We start from the raw sequence: 18,769 nt of genomic DNA, 5'->3' as shown, positions 1-18,769 counted from the left end.
TAATTCATAAAAGGCATTAAATTATCTTCAATCTTAAAGAGCTCAAATTAGACACACTGATATCATAAAGAAAATGTAAGAGTGTCATAAAGTAGGTGCTGACAGAGGCATGTGGCTCTTGAAAGGCCACTGAGTATAAATCAATAATTAGGTTCAGAGAATTTGGCAAAATGGTTGGTGTGATTTTAATCTGACTAACATTTTTGGAACCCATTGACTATCATCTGATGACAATTCATACGATCTAATATTTTTTGGGGGGGGGGAGGAGACAGGATTACTGAAATTGTTTATATTCACAACCTTTTCTTCTCTGTGCTGGTCACTTTTAACACTTAAACTAGAAACTTGAGCAAGAATGAAATAGGTCTTGAGAGGCATGAATGTAATATGTATGCATTTAAATTTAGATTTGTGGTTTTGTTTTCTACAGCTTATTAAAAAATCTCTTAAAAGTCCTCCCATAGAATGTATATAAACATGAACGTAGTCTCAGGGACATCGACCACTTGGTCTCTGAAGCTAACTTTTGAATCCCATTGGTGGTGGTTGCTAATGCCGGAAATGCTCTCGCAAACTTATGTTCAGGCAACCAAGTAACAGGCAAAGAGCTGGGGCATGGGCGACCTTAAGCCTCCTGACAAACAGCTCTAATCCACATTAAAGAAATGTATCCCTCCCATACAGATTTGGCATAAGTGTGAAGATACAATCTGTTGAAAGAGATTATCTCTACCCGTCTATTAACTTGGTGCTCAGAATGTTATCACAACCAATAGAAGTTATAGCCAAAGCTAAAAAAAAAAAAAAAAAAAAAAGCCCCAAGATGTGATAAAAAGAAGTATCCTTTAAAACGTTTTGGTTAGGGGCCCAACAAATGCCTATCTTATGGTCTTATGGGTGGATGTATATAATGATGCTCTCTTAAGTCACCATCTGAGAAATACCAAGTCATTATTTTTTAAGACTGAATCAGACATCTGTTTGATTGCTTACCTCACATTTTGGCTCAAAGGGTTTATAACACTGTTGTGAATCTGGATACACCAGTTTACCATATGTATGTTTTATTTCCAGCAGAACTTCATTTTTTTTTTTTTTTTTACTCTTTCTATCTCTTGCGAGACAAAGCCTCACCTTGGATTGCATAAGGATCCCAGGTGTGCAGTGAGACCAGAGTTTTACGAGATGCTCAGATCATCAATCAGAGAGATGGGTGGCTGATTCGGCACGTTGGTGCTAAAGTACACATGTGTAACCTCGGGCAAGGAGATTGCACAAGATTGCACCTTAAGTCTCTCTCTCACACACATACACCGCACACACACATACTAAAGGATAACTGTTGTTGAATTAGCCGCCTCGCTCGCTCCTCACCCCTTTTGCTGATCTACCTCAGCTGCAGCATCCTCACATTTTTCTGTCTGCATGTGTGCGTGTGTGGTTTGTGTGTGTGTGTGTGTGTGTGTGTGTGTGTGGTCACACAGCCATTCATGGGGTTATAGTTTTGGCCTGGGGGTAAGAGGTGAATTAAGGGTGAAGAAGGCAAAAAAGCAAAGTAGATGAGTTGACTCGCTCAGCTGAATGAGTTAAAAAAAAAAAAAAATGGGCCTGTAGCTGTATTTTAAAAAATGTAAAACAGATTTTCTCTCAGAATTTACAGTCACAAAATTTCAACGATTCTTAACTCACTTTTTAAAGTGATTCCTTGCAAAAGCACTCTTGGTCTCGGTTGATTCAAGGACTTGAAGTCTGCCGTGCGCCCACATTGTGTGGCCCTGTCACAATCCTCATCACTTTATTCAAATGTTCCACAAATTAGCCATACATTTAAACCCCCCCTCCTGCTCCATCCAACCCACAGGTCATGCCACTTAACTTCAGCCTGCCCCCCCGCTGTAATAGGTTCTGATAGGAAGCCTCCAGGGAAGTTGACTTCTCACTGAGAAGTGATACTAAAAGTAATTGCAGCTGAAACCCTGTGACAGGGGGGTGTACATTGTAAAAAATAGGGGAGTGCAGCACAGGGAGGATGGCATTTGAAGTGAGCATAGAGGATATTTGGAGGGGTTGAGGGGGGATGAGGAGCTAATAGACAGACTCCTGGGTGGGCAGAGAGCAGAGAGCACTGCCCTCAGCACTTTACTGTAATTTGACCTCCATGGGAAAAACAGCAACAGTCTCCTAATTTGCATATTCTTCCAACTCATCTGCATATGTCATCAGGACGGTGAATTTTTTGTCCCCTTTCTCTTTTAGTTAGAACAGTGGGCTTTTAATTTGAGATGGCTAATTTATTTAAACCTGGAGTTAAATGCTGAGTGCTTTCTCTTCTTAACACATCTCATTTCCCTAATGAATAACGAACAGGGGTCTGGTGACAATGTTACAGAACAAGGTCTCATATCATTTACTTTAAATATGAGTTGCTATCTTAATGACCCCACTGACTTTTTAATTCTCGTGTGAAGACATGCGTGTTATTTTTAATAGAGACGTGGATGTGGTGCTGGTGGTGTGGGCTGACAGAGGAATCCAGGAAGAAATGACCAGAAACGATACATCCAGCAAAACTAAAGATTTTATTCTCAAGTGGAAGAGAGAGGATAGTGAGTCCATCTGCAGACAATTTAACAAAGTGCTTAGGTTTCAGTCATTTAAATATACACTCTTAAGAATCACTAGATTCCCTTGGGCAGGGATTAACCCAACAACTCGGATAAGAACTATTCTCTTCACAATATAGCAAGCTGCTCTGTTTCCAGTTAAAATATTTATTTAACCACTATGGCTATGTTAATTCCTTTTTCAAACTTTTAAAATTCAACTTTTCTTACCAACTCCATCACAACACTGACCATCCCCAGCCTCTGAAAAAAATGAATGTTTGACATGTGACTGAAGGTGAAATGAAAAACCTTGAATAAAATGAAAGGAGAGTTCTGCTGCCTGCCTCTACATGAAGAGGATTATTCTATATATGTTCTCTTTATTGCTACCATATTGCAGGTGTTGTACAATAAATAGGTTTGTTTCCTTATATATTCAATCATCATATTTCACTCTGAAAAACATGTGGTCTGTGTATAATGCATTTTGTCGAGGCAGTGGTAATCCAGTTTAAATCTAGTCTGGAAGATGTTTTCCCAGATAAGAACAAAAATGGAAAGTTTGCTGCAGAGATGAAGACATTCACTTATCTATAACTCCAGCATGCCCAGCAACACAAACCAATACAGAGGTTTCATAACTCTAGTTTCAGGAGATTTCTAGGTTAAATTGAGTATTGCTTGCATGAGTGTTTAGCAGTGACAAGCGTGGAAAAGCAGAAAACAAACAGATCAGTGAAAGGTTAAGGGCAAACTAATTCTCTAATTTGCAGGGCCTATGTTGTTAAGAACTGCTTTCAGTTTTTCACTGGATGTGTCCCATGAAATGAATTACAGCCTCTCTGTACAGTACAATAGCTAGGGGGGCTTTTTTGTCAAATCGAGGGACCAGGGGGGGGTTTGACTTACACCTCAAATATTAGTGCCAGTTGCACCAGAAAAGGAGACACTGTGTATTACAAGATAGTTCAATAGATAAAAAATAACTGATTAGGCTGAACTGTCATTAAAAAAAGAAGTTTGCCCAAAAGAAAAAAAAAAACGACAGCTGTTGTGTAAAATTGGTGTCCCTGAGGCGCATTCTTCAATTTGTGTGTTTTTGAGCACAAAATGTTTTAGTGTTAATAACATTTGATCTTGAAGGATGACCAAAAAACAGCCCATATTCAGACTAAATTTAACAGCACATGACACACAGCTGATCACTGGGCTCTTTGAAAAACTAGCCACAAATGAGGGGGTGTGTGAAATCGACATTTAGTCAGGAAAACACAGTCATCTCTGTATCTCCTGATTTTCTAACACACACACACACACACACATACACACACACACACACACACACACACACACACCAATCCAAGACCATTTGTGTTTGAAGTAAAACTCTGGGGATACAAACACACAGACACATACAGTGCTTGCCTGGGGATTGTAGGTGGGAGGGTGAGTCTGCATTAAAAGATGCTGTTGACGAGGCAGAGGGATGGTGGAGGGGACAGAGGATGTGGGGTGCTGATAGAGTGCTGATAATCTTTACAATAGACGGCAGTGTGCAGCCTTTAGCTTCAGGATCATCTCGGTCTGCAAACAGTCTCCCACAAACGCACACATGTATATCCAACTATGCTTTTATTTTAGACATGGCCACCCTGCATACACTTAGACTATTGTACTTCTTAGCAGACACAGAGATGTCACACACACACACACACACACTTACAGGTCATACCCAGAGGGAGGGAAACTTCGGCTTCTTTGCGGCGCTGGCGGACTCCCCTTGTGACTTTCACGGCTGTCATGCTCCTCTTTACAACCTTCATTCATCCACTGACCTCAGGGGCAGGAGCATGTGATGATGCCTCTCTCAGAACACACATACACACACACTTAAAATCTATACACAGATTAACAGATACAAGTAAAAAAAAAGTTAAGACACACGCCAAGTGCTGACATGGTGTTAATGCGCCGTGTTATTTGTCCTAATGCAGTTACACACTATTTTCTGCCATTGCTACACTAATGATACGGAGGTTGCTCAGGCTAATTGTATCAGGAGCTTTATCAATATGTTTTTTCATTGGAGGAAAAAGTCTATTTAAAAGTCCATTTTGCATTTTTCCAGTAAAAACAGAACATTTCCAATCTGTTACGATTTCAGAAACCTCAAAATCCATCAACTGATGCAGTTTAATCTGGAAATAATCCATCATCTATGACTGCAATTTTTCAGTCACTGTAAATAAAGGCACCGCTTTCATCAGAAGAGTGGATTTCATACAATTCAATTATCCCTGTATGGTTTCAAAAGAAGCACATTCATCGTTTTGCCGACAGAAGAAGATAATGTCACCTTTCCATGAGACTTTTATATTACAAAACTCCCCTCTGCAGCTTATGTGACACCACAGGCCACACTGCTTCAGTGGTGAGTGTGACACAACGGGAAGACAGAGATGAAAATGTCCCCTCTCTCTACAGCGTCTTTATAGAACAGTTGAATAGATTATAGGATTTTTTTTTTTTTTAAATCTGTGTAGCCAGGAGTGTTCTGCACCCCGTCAGTTTTGCTTCTGTGCTTCTTATAGGTGACACAGTGTGAAAGACCCTGCCCGCAAACCCTCCATTACAATCATATTGGTCCCCTCTCAACTGTGCTCTTATGTGGCAGCGTCACTGCCAAGACTGGCTGAAGTTTAGTCAAAGACATTAAGAGAGCACCTCCAGGGACACACAGCAGCAGAGAGGAGGAGGAGAGGAGAGGAGAGAAGGGGGATGAAGGAGGCAACGCAGAGCTGCCTTAAAGCTGCAATCAATAACTTTTGGTATGTTAAAGAACAACAGAGAGTCTGGTGTGGCATTGGTGAAGAAGTTTTAACATGCTGATAGTGATGCATGCAGATATCTTAGTTTGTAAATTATTGTGAATTAGAATAGCATGTGCTTTCAAACCAAACATGGCTTTTAACCAATGATATCATCATTTAAATAAGACTGAATCCACACCCACTTTGTAACATCATCATGCATTTTTTAAACACATTTTTTACAAGAGAAAAAAACAAACATTTCCCCATTTGAGTGGATGTACGCATCATAAAATCACAGTGACAGACGTCTATCAGAACACTGTTACTTGTTGCACACACCATTACAGACATCTCTTCATTGATAAGAGGAAAACATTATGAGACCACCAATTTCACAGATAAGAGGACAAAATGTTTCCTGCATAATCAAAATAGCTACTTTAGGGAGTTTTTGCTCTTATCTGCTTTTTTTTAGCTGCCTTGAACATGAGGTTTTTAACCTTAACGACACATTCCTTGGTAAAAATGAAGGTTGGGGGGCGCTGGCAGCATAGTGGTTAGTGCACGCGGCCCACATGCAGAGGCTACAGTCAGGGTTGCCCTGGTTCAAACCCGACCTGTGAGTCCTTTCCCGTATCATTCTCCACTCTCTGAGTCCCCGATTTCAGATTCTATCCACTGTCCTCTCTAAAATAAAGGCATAACAGCCCAAAAATAAAGGTTGAATGATAAAATATGAACAACTTTAAATTTAACATTTCTGTAATGTGCTCTGTTATCCCCTGGACACCTTGGATATTTGTACTCATTTCATGGAAAAATGTGATACATTTTTGTTAAGATATTTCAGTTTAGACCAAAGTAGTGGAACAACCATCCAACACCAACATTTGTGTCACCTGACCTCAGAAACAGAATCAGAAACAGAAAAACTTTTCATAACCGCAGGGGGGAATTCGACCTTTACAGTGATCAAGTTGCCATGGAAACACTTTCGTTGCCAAATATGAAGGTATACCATAACATTTCTTGTCTACTTTTTATTATCTATGATGTTAGAGTCTACAATGTTACTTTTATTAAGCAGATGCTTTTGTCCATGCTTGTCATAATTAGCCAGTAATAGTTTCGTCCAATAAAAGTATATAAAAGTATTTCAAAAGTCTTCTGCCCCTCATGCTTCCTCTTACTGTTGTGTGAAACTCAAGTCTCCAGAAAGACCAACCACCAATCTTTCTCAGTGTTCATATTATTGTGAAACATTATGCAGGATGCCAATTATTCTTTGACAAACTACTCCTGCAACTTGGTAAAAACTTGATCTCATACTGAAGTGTGTAATTCTCCACATACTCTTTAGAAAGCCTGGAGGAGCGCAGTGAGTAAGAACAATCACACCCACACTCATACAAGCATACAAGAGTGACAGTCTCTCCCTGAAGGAGGAGGGCTGCCATCTCGCTCAGTGGTGGTCATCAGCGCTAAACTCCTGTCAGGTTCCATCTTACACCCTAACACACAAACAACCTCCCACCCACCCACACACACACACACACACACACACACACACACACACACACTCCCACAGTGGTCTGTCTCAGGGTAGGACAGGCCCTCCAAAGGGGTCAACATGCTGCCAACAAGCAGCGAGCTTGTTGGCAGCCTCTACCTCCTCTCTATTGTCCATGTCACCTCACACACACGAAACCTGCTGTGGCTATTAGCGTGCCAGCGTGGCAGGGACACTGTGGGGCCCGGAAGGACTTCACCCTGGCACAAAGTTGACAGCCATCTTTTATTTATTTATTTGAAGAAGTGAGCAGTTCTTTCTCCTGCTCAGTTTGCATGCAATGCAGTGACAAAAAAACCTACACACTGGCACACTGACGGTAGAGGCTGCTGTGTAGTGAGACCATCAGAAGTAACTAATCCCATTCATACACATTCATACACCGCTGATGGTGCAGCAGGAGTAATTCAGGGTTAATGGTCTTGACCTTGACATCAGACATGTGGCAGCAGGAGATGGGGATCGAACCCTTAACCTTCCAGTTGAGAGTAGACGACTCTACCAACTGAGCCACAGACGCTCCACAGGCGCAAATCTTAAAAGGACAAAATTACAGTCACAGGGGGAAATTCATCTTTGCATCACATAATGAATGAATGAATGACTTTCTGTTTTTTTAATAATCTTTTGTAGCATTCCTGGAATGAACAGCGTGATTTGGTTAGAGAAGATATTCATTGTAAGAAAAGTTACAAGGCCACTAAAGGCAATCCATTTCCTTTTTCTTCTTAGACAACTGAAGAGGACATTGATGTAGGACATTTCTGTTCTTTTTAAGTTTTTTTCTTGAACTCAAAAAATGGGATAGATTGAATATTGACTCAGCGGAGGGTTGTGTACTATAAACTATTTTAAAATGTCTTATTGATTAGTGAATAAAGCAACAACTCATATTTTACAATTTGTTGTTTCTATCTATATCAAACACTCTGTTTTAATATATTTGGGTTGATTGATTGCCTTCTCTGTCCTTGTGTTTCTGCACTGTGGAAAATTAAAATAACTTTCACATTTTTTACAGTCTCCAAGATTTGGCATCGTAACGTTCAATCACACATCTTGATTCTCATTCAACAGTTGTTTCAAACCTCCCTTTTTCTGACAGGCACTTCCTGTGAAGGAAATGTTCACTGAGGAAACATTTAATGTTTTGTTTAATGTCATTTCTGATCATGTGCCTGACATTCACAGCTGTCTCACAACTGGGACAAGAAGAGGTAAAAAAAAAAGAAAAAAAGTCTTGGTGGAAATGCCTTTCCACTCAAACACGGTACATCTCTCCCAGGTGACTGCTTAGCACTGGCAGTAATTGAAAACTTGCCCCTGGCACTGTGAATGTGTGTATATTTGTGTGTGTGGGGTGCATAGGTGTATATGTGTGTGTGTGCAACTCGCAAAGCGTGTGCGCATGTAATATTTTTTTCTGCATCTGAGCGTGTGCATCTGCTAGTATCAGCGTGTATGTGCATGTGTGTATATGATCATAGTGTGTGTGTGTCTGTGTATGTGTGTGTGTGTTTACTTGTAAACATGTGTCTTGTGTGTGTCTTCATGACAAAGCCTCCCCGTCCACAGGTTCATATTAATAAGTTCACCTTTACTGAATAATGGGAGTTTAACATTTTTCCCAACAGGACGATGAATTGATAACAATTTTTTAATACCACCCTCCCCCCCCCCTCCCCCTTTTGCTCTTCCACGACGAGGGGCCAAATCTCTTCAGCATTTCCAGCCCTGTGAGCTAATTTGACAGCTCACGGGGGTGACGCTGATTCCACTTCGCAGAGACAGGTACCCTAGGGCTAGCCAGCTGGATCGCAGCGGATGCTTACAGATTTGGCTTTAGCTTCATGCTGGGTGTCATCTGTCTCTTTGGTCTGGCGCGGGATAATTTTTGTGTATGTGTGCAAGTGTGTGTGTGTGTGTGTTTGCATTTGTGTGTGGTGTGTGTGTGTGTGTGTGTGTGTGTGTGTGTGTGCCTGCCCTGACATCATGTGCCTGAGCAGTTTGTGCCTGGCAGGCCTTGTCTGTCCAGGTTGGCCATCAAACACAGCCAGCATGGCCCTAATCTGACGAGGCACTGCTCCAAACATGCCACAGCAGCCCGAGAACTCTGTATGTGTGTGTGTGTGTGTGTGTGTGTGTGTGTGTGTGTGTGTGTGTGTGTGTGTGTGTGTGTGTGTGTTTTGGTTTGAGTTTGTGTGCATGTGTGTGTGACCCCAGGGCAGACCCCCTTTTTTTTTTTCCTTACTTCTTGCCTTTCTCCTGTGCTCTGTCCCACGTCGCATACCACGGAGCACACACACTCACACACACAAACTGAAGCAAAAACTTCAAAAACCATCAAGTTAAGCTCAGTCGACGCTTCCCCTCCACCTCCCTGTCTCAACTCCGCCTCTGCTTAAGTTTTAGTGTGTGTGCATGCATGCGTATGTGTTATTTAAGTGCATGTGTGTGTGTGTGTGTGTGTGTGTGTGTTTGAAGAAGTACAGACAAGAGAAGCGACTTTTGCAAACGGAGAGATATCCTCATACTGAGCTCCCTCCACCCTAACATCTGTCATTTTGATTGTGGGCACTTTGCGGGACACTTTGCCTCAACAGGTCTGGAGCTTCCTCCCCCCCCCCCGCCTGTTGCCCTCACTATCCTTTGACACTGCCTCTTGGAGAAAAAGACAATCCCTCCCCGTGTACAGGAGAGGACAGGGGGACAGCCACCCATGGGAGAAATGACAGTAGAGGTCCCAGTAATCTCCAGGACGAGCCCCGAAATGGCGGCAGGCGCCTGTTTAAATACTAATCCGAGCAGACACCTCGGTCTGCACCTACACACTCACACACTTCCAGTCCTCCTGTGATTCCTTGGTGCAGATGGGGCAGTTCACCGTCATGGCAACGTGAGCCTAACAAGGTTTCGTTCTGTTTTGCTGTGAAAGAGGGAAAAAAAATGCTTCCTTTCCTTCCCTGAAAAGCGCAGGATGATGAGTACATATGTTGATTTTCAGGCTGTGAGCCATGTAACGCCACTGTGCCGTCCCATCAGGCCTTGGGACAGAGTGACAGCAGGATAGTGTCACGCTACACAGTGACTTCTAAAGTGCCACTGCATAAGAGCCTTGAGTGTGTTTATTTGGGTCCTTACCTTCCTGGTAACACCACTCTTCCGTTTTTTCACTGTCCACCTTCTATTCTATTTTTTGTTTTACCCCCCACCTCTTAGTCATAGTGGAGAGTGTGAAGCATCCTCCCTGCAGCAGTCGCAGGGACAAAAAAAAAGGGTGGCGCCAGGACCAACAACCTGCTTCAAGCCCAGGGACTAAAAGAGTGAGACAGTAAATGAAATGAGAAACTGGAAACGCAGGGAGAGAAGGGCAGAAGTGGGTAGGTGGGTTGCTGGGCAGCAGGTCCCCCCCCCCCCCCCCTCCTCCACCTCCACCTCCCCTCTGGCCCAGAGGCCTTGGCATCCAGTGAGTAACACCCCCTCCTTCTCTTCCCTGGCCCTCTTTCGCATCACCACCCCCCACCTGTTCAGATCCACGGTGCAGTGAGTGGCGATCAGCACGCTGTGAACACAAAGCAGTGGCCCCGCGGCCCTCCGCCTGGACCTCGGTGTCAGGACCCAGTCGAGCTGAGAGAGAGAGAGAGAGAGAGAGAGGGGGAGCATTAGAGAGCAGGATAGAGGGAGAGAATGGATAGCAGCAAAATGCAGAATAATTATACCCAGTGGGTAATGCGAGCACCGTCGTTACAGGGGCGGTGTGGTCGGGCCGGGGAGGAAAAAAAGACAGAGAGGCAGGAGCGTCACCAGGGCGAGCTTGCAGGGCCAGTGGGCATGTTTGGTAAAGCACACTCACAGACCTCCCACTGCATGGCTGAAGCTCCGTCTGTAGAAGCGCTGCAGGAGATCATCTGGATACTGGCGAGCAGGAATGCACGGGGGACGAAACACTGCTGCTGTGGTCCTGCATTCTGTGTACAGATCACATGTGGAAATGTTAATACAAAAAAAGATGAGGGAGAAATATCTTATATTATATTTTATATATATTTTACATGACAGTAAAATAGAAACATGTGATTGTTTGTGCAGGTAGATAACTGATAATACAGTTCAGAAGGATTCCACAATGAAGTGGATTTTAGCCCTTTGGATAGATATGTATCATAGACACAGTACATAGCCTACTATAAGGCTTTTTTCATATTAAAATAATTTATTTCTTTGCAAGGAAAATCTGATTTTACAGCAGTTATTGAATCAGATGTTGACTTAGTTTAATTTACATTCATATTTTGAAGCCTTAATTTGATGTGCAGAGATTTGACTGAGTCATAGCATTTCTATGCCTTCTTGTTTAGACCACTTTACTATATATTAAATATGTCAGTAACAGAAATAGGAACATGTAAGAAGTGTCGTTCTTTATTAAATTAAAACGTTTTTCAGTATAATTAGAACATCTAATGTAACATCCAACAGCAGCTGAAGAATAAAAAAATCAAGTTGTAGTTTTTAAGTTTCAATTCTCTGTTGTAACTTTTAGTGACAATTTTGTAGAGTGTCCCAGAAAGGCTCAGTGTTCTGTGCAGGGGTGTCAAATAAAAAGCAGAATTCACTTAATAGACCTGTGGGTACAGAATACATGATGTGCTCTCATGCAACGAGCTCTCGCATGCAAACTGCAGCCTTAACATCAGGAGGACGCTTGCAGATAATGATGCAGGAGGACAAATATTTCCTCGTTATGTTGATGTCGGCTCGGCCCTCCAAAATCCTTTAATGCTAATCTAAACTTTAGATAAGTTTAAATGTGGTCGAGCAAAATCCAGCTATTCACACTCTGTGAAATGTTTAACTTCCAATCCCAAGTAAAAATGTGCAAAATCTATTTAAAGCCAAATACAAATATGTCATAAATTCCCAAATGATATGTACAATAGATTTATTAAATTCAGAAATTAGTAAAATGTTCTAAATCACTCACATTTTGCCTGCAATTCAACATTAATTCATTTGAGACTGATAACTTATAAATCTAGTTAAAGTGTATTATTATAGGTCATAAAAATATTAATTTTAAATAATGAGTTGAACTGTTAAAACATATTTATTATTGTTCTACAGAAATAAGATATCATGCTTAGTATACAATTAGAAAGTGATTAATGAGCTGATCTTAATGCATCTCTTTTTTTTATATCTTATATCACTTTAAATCTCTGATTACATTTCAATGATAATTTGCTTTAAACATTGTAATAAATGCTGCATTTATCCAGCCTCTGTACCAGTCTCAGAGATGATCTTAATGTTTTTAATTTCACCCTGCAGAGTCGTGAATAAACACAACAACAGGATGCACACTCCTGTCATGGTGCCTTTGCTGCATCTGACATGTTTTGTTCTAACAGATACTCTCTTGCATCTTGTGACAAGCATGAGCTTGTTTTGAACCCTCAGGAGTTGATCAATCATTTAATCTCTTTAATAGGCCCAAATCAAAACTAATGGTGCATGTAATAAGTGTTTAACTAAACTGTGTGGACAGTGGGGGACTTCAGTGGTGCCGTAATGATTTTCTCATAACTGAGTATGACAGTTCTAATGAATTTAGGGCTCACAAACAAACTTTTGACAACTCATTTGCAATGTTTGCCTCTAACATTGCCTTCTCTCACTCTGACTGAAAATCTGCATGTACTCTGCTCTTGCCACAAGTGCTGTGTTTATTAATACATTTATGCCAATATATTTGCATTTCATAGAGTGTATTAAAAGCATTTGCTAATCCTAGATAATTCACTCACAGGGCACTTTGTCAGACTTGGATTTTAAATTTGGAACTAATGTGAGGGATTTGGTGCCACCTTGTGTTGACTGTGGAGAACACAATGTATCAACAGAATCATTCCTTCTACATATCTCATAACTTATTGTCGCTCATTTTACAATGGTGATATAATGATGGTTAAAAACTGTGTTTAAAATATGTTCCAACAATAATGCTGAGATGTTAGTAAAAAGGGAAACTTCTCTGTTCTTTTTCACAGAGTGTCCTCAACTTCATATTCCTCTACTTCATACCATCATTATTTTAGAATCCTAAGGGACACATAACCTTAAAGTATCTTTACACTATGATGATAATGTTGTATTTTAATTATAAAACAATATTTTGCAATAGATTTATCATTAATTATATTTTGCAGAGCTTCTTCATTATGCACTATGACAGGGAATGTTGATGTGCACCCTATATTTCAAAAGAGTCAATTATATTGATTTACCAACTTTGTACACAACAGTCACTGGAAATCTCCTCATAATCTTTTATAGAACTATAAGTCATCACTTTCTAGATAAAGGTTAATCATATTTATTATTTTGTTTTTGTTTATTTTGGGAGGGACAATGTTCAGCCTATTAACTGTACCAGCTTGAGCTATGAGCTAATTTACATCTGTAGTCCCTGTGGGCAGGAGACAGAGACGACGTCTTTGTTAAGAAATAAAACATACACTAAAATCATCTAACAACAATACACAAACCCTGTACAACAGCACCAAATTCATACACAGTGAAATCCACAAATTATATTTAAACAGTAAAAGGCTGAGAGCACTATCAAAACAGCTGGAGCACAACACCCCACATCTCCAAAGCAACACGTGAAAAACACCACAACATTATCAGAGTTCATGAAACTTCATGTGTTTATGTGTGGTGAGGACATGATTGAGTTGATTTGAGCCATGATTTCATCTTACTGTTAAATTCAGAAAAGCTGGAGCACTCTTTGATTTCACTCGGTATGGAGTTTCAAACGCGTAGCTCTAACAGAGAGGACGGCCAAACTCTGTATTACACAATCCCCTCTGTGGGCCGTCCTATTGTTCTTCTACTATGGTTTCTATTTGATAGTATTAAATTCATTGTACATTTACTGAACAGTGCTTTGCTGGTGTAATATTTCTAATAAGGTACCAAGAAGTCTATGGAATTAAATCTTATCAGCTGGTTCAGACATTTGAATGTCAGTGGCACCCTGGAGGGTCAACTCAATAAACAAAAGAGCTAAAAAAAAAAAAAAATTAAAAAGCAAGACATTATTCTTTTGCTCATATGGTATGAACTACGTTACAAGTTGTATATTTCTCAATAATAATATTTTTTTTAAAGCTTAGAAGTCATAAAACTCAGCTTTATAAAATTAGACGTTTTAGTAGATAGTAGGACAAACTGAATTGTTTTTCACAGAGAAAAATACAATGTTTAAACTTGCATTGCTATGTCATTGGTAATTTATAAAATAAATTTTGACCTGATAAATAGCGTGTGTAAAGTATTTAAAAAACATAATTTCTCACTTTGTTTCACAGAGCAACACTGACACCTGCTGTCCTCATTTCAACAAACCCTCAGTCTGGGTCTTCTAATAGATTTCTCACACAGCCTACAGGTAGGAAAACAAAACAGACATTCAAGTTGCCGAATGAACAATACATAATTGTAGATTTACTGAAAGCTAGTCTTTGGACAATGTAGTCGATGTGAACTAGTAAAAACAGCAAAGCGGAAGTCTCACTGAGATGAAAGTGTCACCCCTCTTCAATCATTTGGTTCAGTCCACGGCCTCGTACCCGGAAGTAGTAGTGCATGTTTACATAGTCAGCTGACTTCAGTTCACCTGATAGTGATTAGCAAAAGAAAAATGCAGTTTTGCACATCTTATTGCTAAATGATTGAAGTATATGCTACGTTTATGGGTTTATTCTGCTAGCAGCTCTTTCGCTTTAACAATTAGCTGCCAGTTAGCTTAGCATTGAGCAGCTGTTTAGTAAACTAGCTGTGAAAGCTCAGGAAACCTTTTGACTCATCTTTTAAAATAAACCTTTACAAATGGACAAGATAGCTCAAGGTGAGTAAAACACAGCATAATGCAGGGTGTGTACTTATTTAAAACTATACTGGAGTCATTGGTTTGTTTCATGTTTGTTATAAATGTAAGAAGCTCTTTTGTCTTAAGTCAATGTAAAGGAGGAATTAGATGAAACCTTAGTTAGAAATAAGTTCATGATGTTATCATGATACAATTATAGTTTTTACAGTAAACGAGGTCTTTCCAAAACTTTGTATAAAACAAAAATAAGACATTTCAAATTCAAAATGAGGCAAGTTTTATGAAGGTGTGTTTTAAGTATTGTTTAAAGTATTGTTTTAAAGTATTGTTTTAAGTATTGTTTTAAGTATTGTTTTCTTCTTAATGTCTTTTCTTTATGGTTTTACTATTTTTTATCTTTTACTTCTTACTGTTCTTTTATTTATGCTCTTATCTTAACTCCTTATGTTTTAACTTTGTCATTTTTTATCTTATTTACTTTGTCTATTTATGTTTTATATGTATATTTACTTTTTATTTGTATTAATATTATAGTTTGTTGTTTTTTTTATCCTTTAACCACTTGTTTATATTTCTTTTACTGCTCTTACCTTCTTATTGCTGTTATCTTTTGATTTTTTTTCAGCTCTTTTAGTTTCTTACATCTTTTTAAATCTTTGGTCCTCTTGGTCTCAGCTCGTGTTGCCTGGGTTCTTATGATGGTTCTTGTGATGGTCGGGTTATATATGTCTGTTGGGTATCGTGCACTTTGGGTTCTTTTCTGTTGAACTGTATTTAATTATTTTTAGTATTTTGCATTTGCTATGTTTTTGCTGTTGTTTATGTTCTTCTGTGTTTGGTTTAGTTTGCTTTGTTCTTGTTTGTCAAAGCACTTTGTAAACCTGTGTTTTTAAAAGGTGCTTCCTAAATAATGTTATTATTATTATTATTATTATTATTATTGAAATTAAAGCATGCTCCAAGATTTAACAACAAGGTTGTTGATGTGTTCTGTCCTGTGCTTTGTTGCAGATGTGGGTGATATCCAGTCTCGGCTGTTAGACCACAGACCTGTCATCAATGCAGAAATCCGCTACTTTGTGAGAGAGTTTGAGGTACCTCACATTTGTTTTTGTTGAAAAATGTAATTGCAGAAGCAGAACATAGTCTGTGTTTGATGTCCAGGCTCCAACCTAATCACCCCTCGAGTCGTCGCTGTTTTATTTTACATGCAGAAATTTGAGGAGTGATGAGATGGTATATGTTTAACCCCCCGGTCAGAGCCTACAGGGGGATGCTCAGGTAGTGGTGGGGCTGGTACAGGTCAGAGCAGGCAATGAAAGAACAGAAAAAGAGACTGGAAATCTTGCAGCCTAAATAGACCTCTAATTGAAAGGAGGTGTTGTCAGGTGACTGTGGATAATGACACGTCAAGTCATTGCAGCAAGTTGACTGCCTGAACTGATTTCAGGCGTCGCCTCATTTGTGACTCTGTCCTGAGCACTGCAACAATTGCCATGGCCCCACAAACAGCTACACCCCTTAAACTTAGATGTTAAAACAAACAAAAATAAAATATATTTTTGTAAGACTAAAGATCATTTTAAACTGTAAAATGACAGTAGTGATGAGGAAACCGTATGCCCTGGTGTTTGAATGGTCAGACTCAGTACAGAGACTCTGGTGACAAATATTACAACTTTTCCATTAAACTTTATTCAAGCAACATGTTGAGAACCACTGACTTAATGACTAAATGAATTGTAGTGGTGAGTGTGTGTGTGACACTGAAGTTTTCCCATATGCTGTTTAGGAAAAACGTGGCCACAGGGAGAGCAGACTTCTAGAGAACCTCAATAAAATGGTCACCGAAAATAATGACCAAATGATGCCCACTAATTTAGAGACCATCAACCAGCAGCTGTCTGATATCACCAAGCGATGTAAGTCCCCTTCTCCTTAAATTTGCTTTTGAGACTTTGTTTTAAATCATGATAAAGTTGTTGTCACTTTAAGATTTTTTTGAGTTATCACTTTATCTTTATTATACGGAGTTTCATTACATTGTAAAAATAAGGTGCTAACTGTGATGACAGCTTTGTATTTGTGAACAAAGCTTCATATTCCTAATGCAAAGGCTTATTCAGCAACACTTTATGTCAACTAAAAATAAAAGACATTTGACTGCCACTATGATAAGAAGTCATAGTAGGAAGTGGAATAACATAGTGTAGTTCAATTGTACCACTGTTTTCATCCATATGATAGTAAGTTTAGAAAACATAGAAATCTTTAAAGGTTGAATTCATCTATATTCTGTCAGAGTTCATTTTGAATATGTGTATTAAGAATATTACTTTGCTTTTTTTTTCCTGCAGTAGAGGCTGCTAATCACATGGCAGAAAGAGTCCAGCAGAGGGCGCTAGAGGCACAGCAGGTAAAATCCACTCAAGGCAAAAGGATTTGTAGAGCAGGTGGAGATAAAGTCATAGCCTTGAAAAAGCACATTAACAGATCATATAAGCAGTTATACTATTGTGTCTGCTCTTTGTTTATGCTGTAACTGTGACAATGATATGATGATATGAAAATACTTTCTTTCCTCTTGTCTCTCAACTCAGTGTGAGACATTAGCTTACACTATATGTTGTGTTATTTGTCGTTTGGCCTCCCAGAGCAACCAGCTGCAGGTGAACATGGAGCATTTGAAAGAAGAGTGGGCAGAGTTTCTGAAGGAGCAGCAGAGATTAAAAGAGGAGGTGGATGAGGAGCACGCTAAGGCTGTGGGACAACTCAGCATTCAGTACAGCGAAATGAAGAAGGAGTTAACCAAGTTACCATCCATTTAATCAGTCGTTTGTAATGGTGTGAGTGAAAACACTCTGTGTGTGTTTATCATGAACTGTTCAGCACATGCAAAGCAAAGTTACTGGCTTTGATGTATATACCTGCTAGTTAGCATAAAGAGGTTTTGCTGCAGCGCAACAGCCAACATTTTCCAAATCATAAATCTGAAAGTGCGATAAACAATGTGACATTTTCACAGGCCATCAAACTCACAATGTTCTGTCTTTTAGCACATGGAATTTTCACAACACCTAGAAGGTCTGGAATACGTCATTTTTCTTCAACAAGCAAGCATTTGATTGTTCCATGGCTGTGAAGTTTTCAACATTTAAAGAATTTTAATGGATGACTGCCTGAGGGGAGCAGATGATAAATTTGCCCCAAGTTGAAAGAAACCTGGATCTTAAAATGTTGGAAAAGTCCGTCTGAGCAGGTGTGTTTAAAGCACAGGTCAAGTGTTTGTAGAAACGAGCAGAAACAGAACTGTTTCCAGAGAACATCATCCCTCACCTGCTCACATATGTTTGGAACATTTGACCTGTGACAATAATTCATGTAAGCCAACTGCCTATGAAGTCCCTTTGATAATAAAATACCTTCGCTTGGGCCAAATTTGAATGATCAGCTGCAGCTGTTTCTTGTTTGCTTTGCCACCTTAAATCTGAGTTTAATGAGTCACAAGTGCATAATGTTTTATGGAGTTTTAAATAGAAATTGGCATGTACACCTCTACAGGTTTTCACTGGTTGTCATGCTGACATTGCCCCAAATTGCACTGTTCTGTTTTTGATCCCAAGAATGGGGGACAGGTGAGCAGAAGGGTGGGCAGACCAGGTTAATGTCAGACACCGTAATAAAACAAATATATGATATATTCCTTCACAGTCCACCACACTCATTCAGACTACCCGGACAACCTAAACTGTAGAAGAGGAAGCAGATTTTCAATTGGTTTGTGAGCTGGAGGAAAATACAAATGATCTGAGGAAATTAAAAAGAGACAGCAGTTGTCCTTCCCCTGTTGGACAGAAAGACCTGAAGTTGACTCAGT

At 39.7% G+C, this 18,769-nt stretch overlaps 1 protein-coding gene across 1 annotated transcript; it reads left to right on the top strand.

Annotated features, from left to right (window-relative positions):
- The first annotated feature begins 14,634 nt into the window (after positions 1 to 14,634).
- Positions 14,635 to 18,336, top strand: bloc1s5 (biogenesis of lysosomal organelles complex-1, subunit 5, muted). The gene is made up of 5 exons (XM_020641662.3): positions 14,635 to 14,910; positions 15,904 to 15,986; positions 16,685 to 16,814; positions 17,250 to 17,308; positions 17,547 to 18,336. Exons 1-5 carry the CDS (start codon positions 14,892 to 14,894, stop codon positions 17,718 to 17,720), a joined length of 465 nt encoding a protein of 154 aa, XP_020497318.2. The 5' UTR covers positions 14,635 to 14,891; the 3' UTR covers positions 17,721 to 18,336.
- Positions 18,337 to 18,769: the final 433 nt, after the last annotated feature.

Source organism: Labrus bergylta, chromosome 20, assembly GCF_963930695.1.
Source record: "Labrus bergylta chromosome 20, fLabBer1.1, whole genome shotgun sequence".
In the NCBI taxonomy this organism is placed as follows: Eukaryota; Metazoa; Chordata; class Actinopteri; order Labriformes; family Labridae; genus Labrus; species Labrus bergylta.
This window is presented reverse-complemented; position numbering and strand designations above follow the sequence as displayed.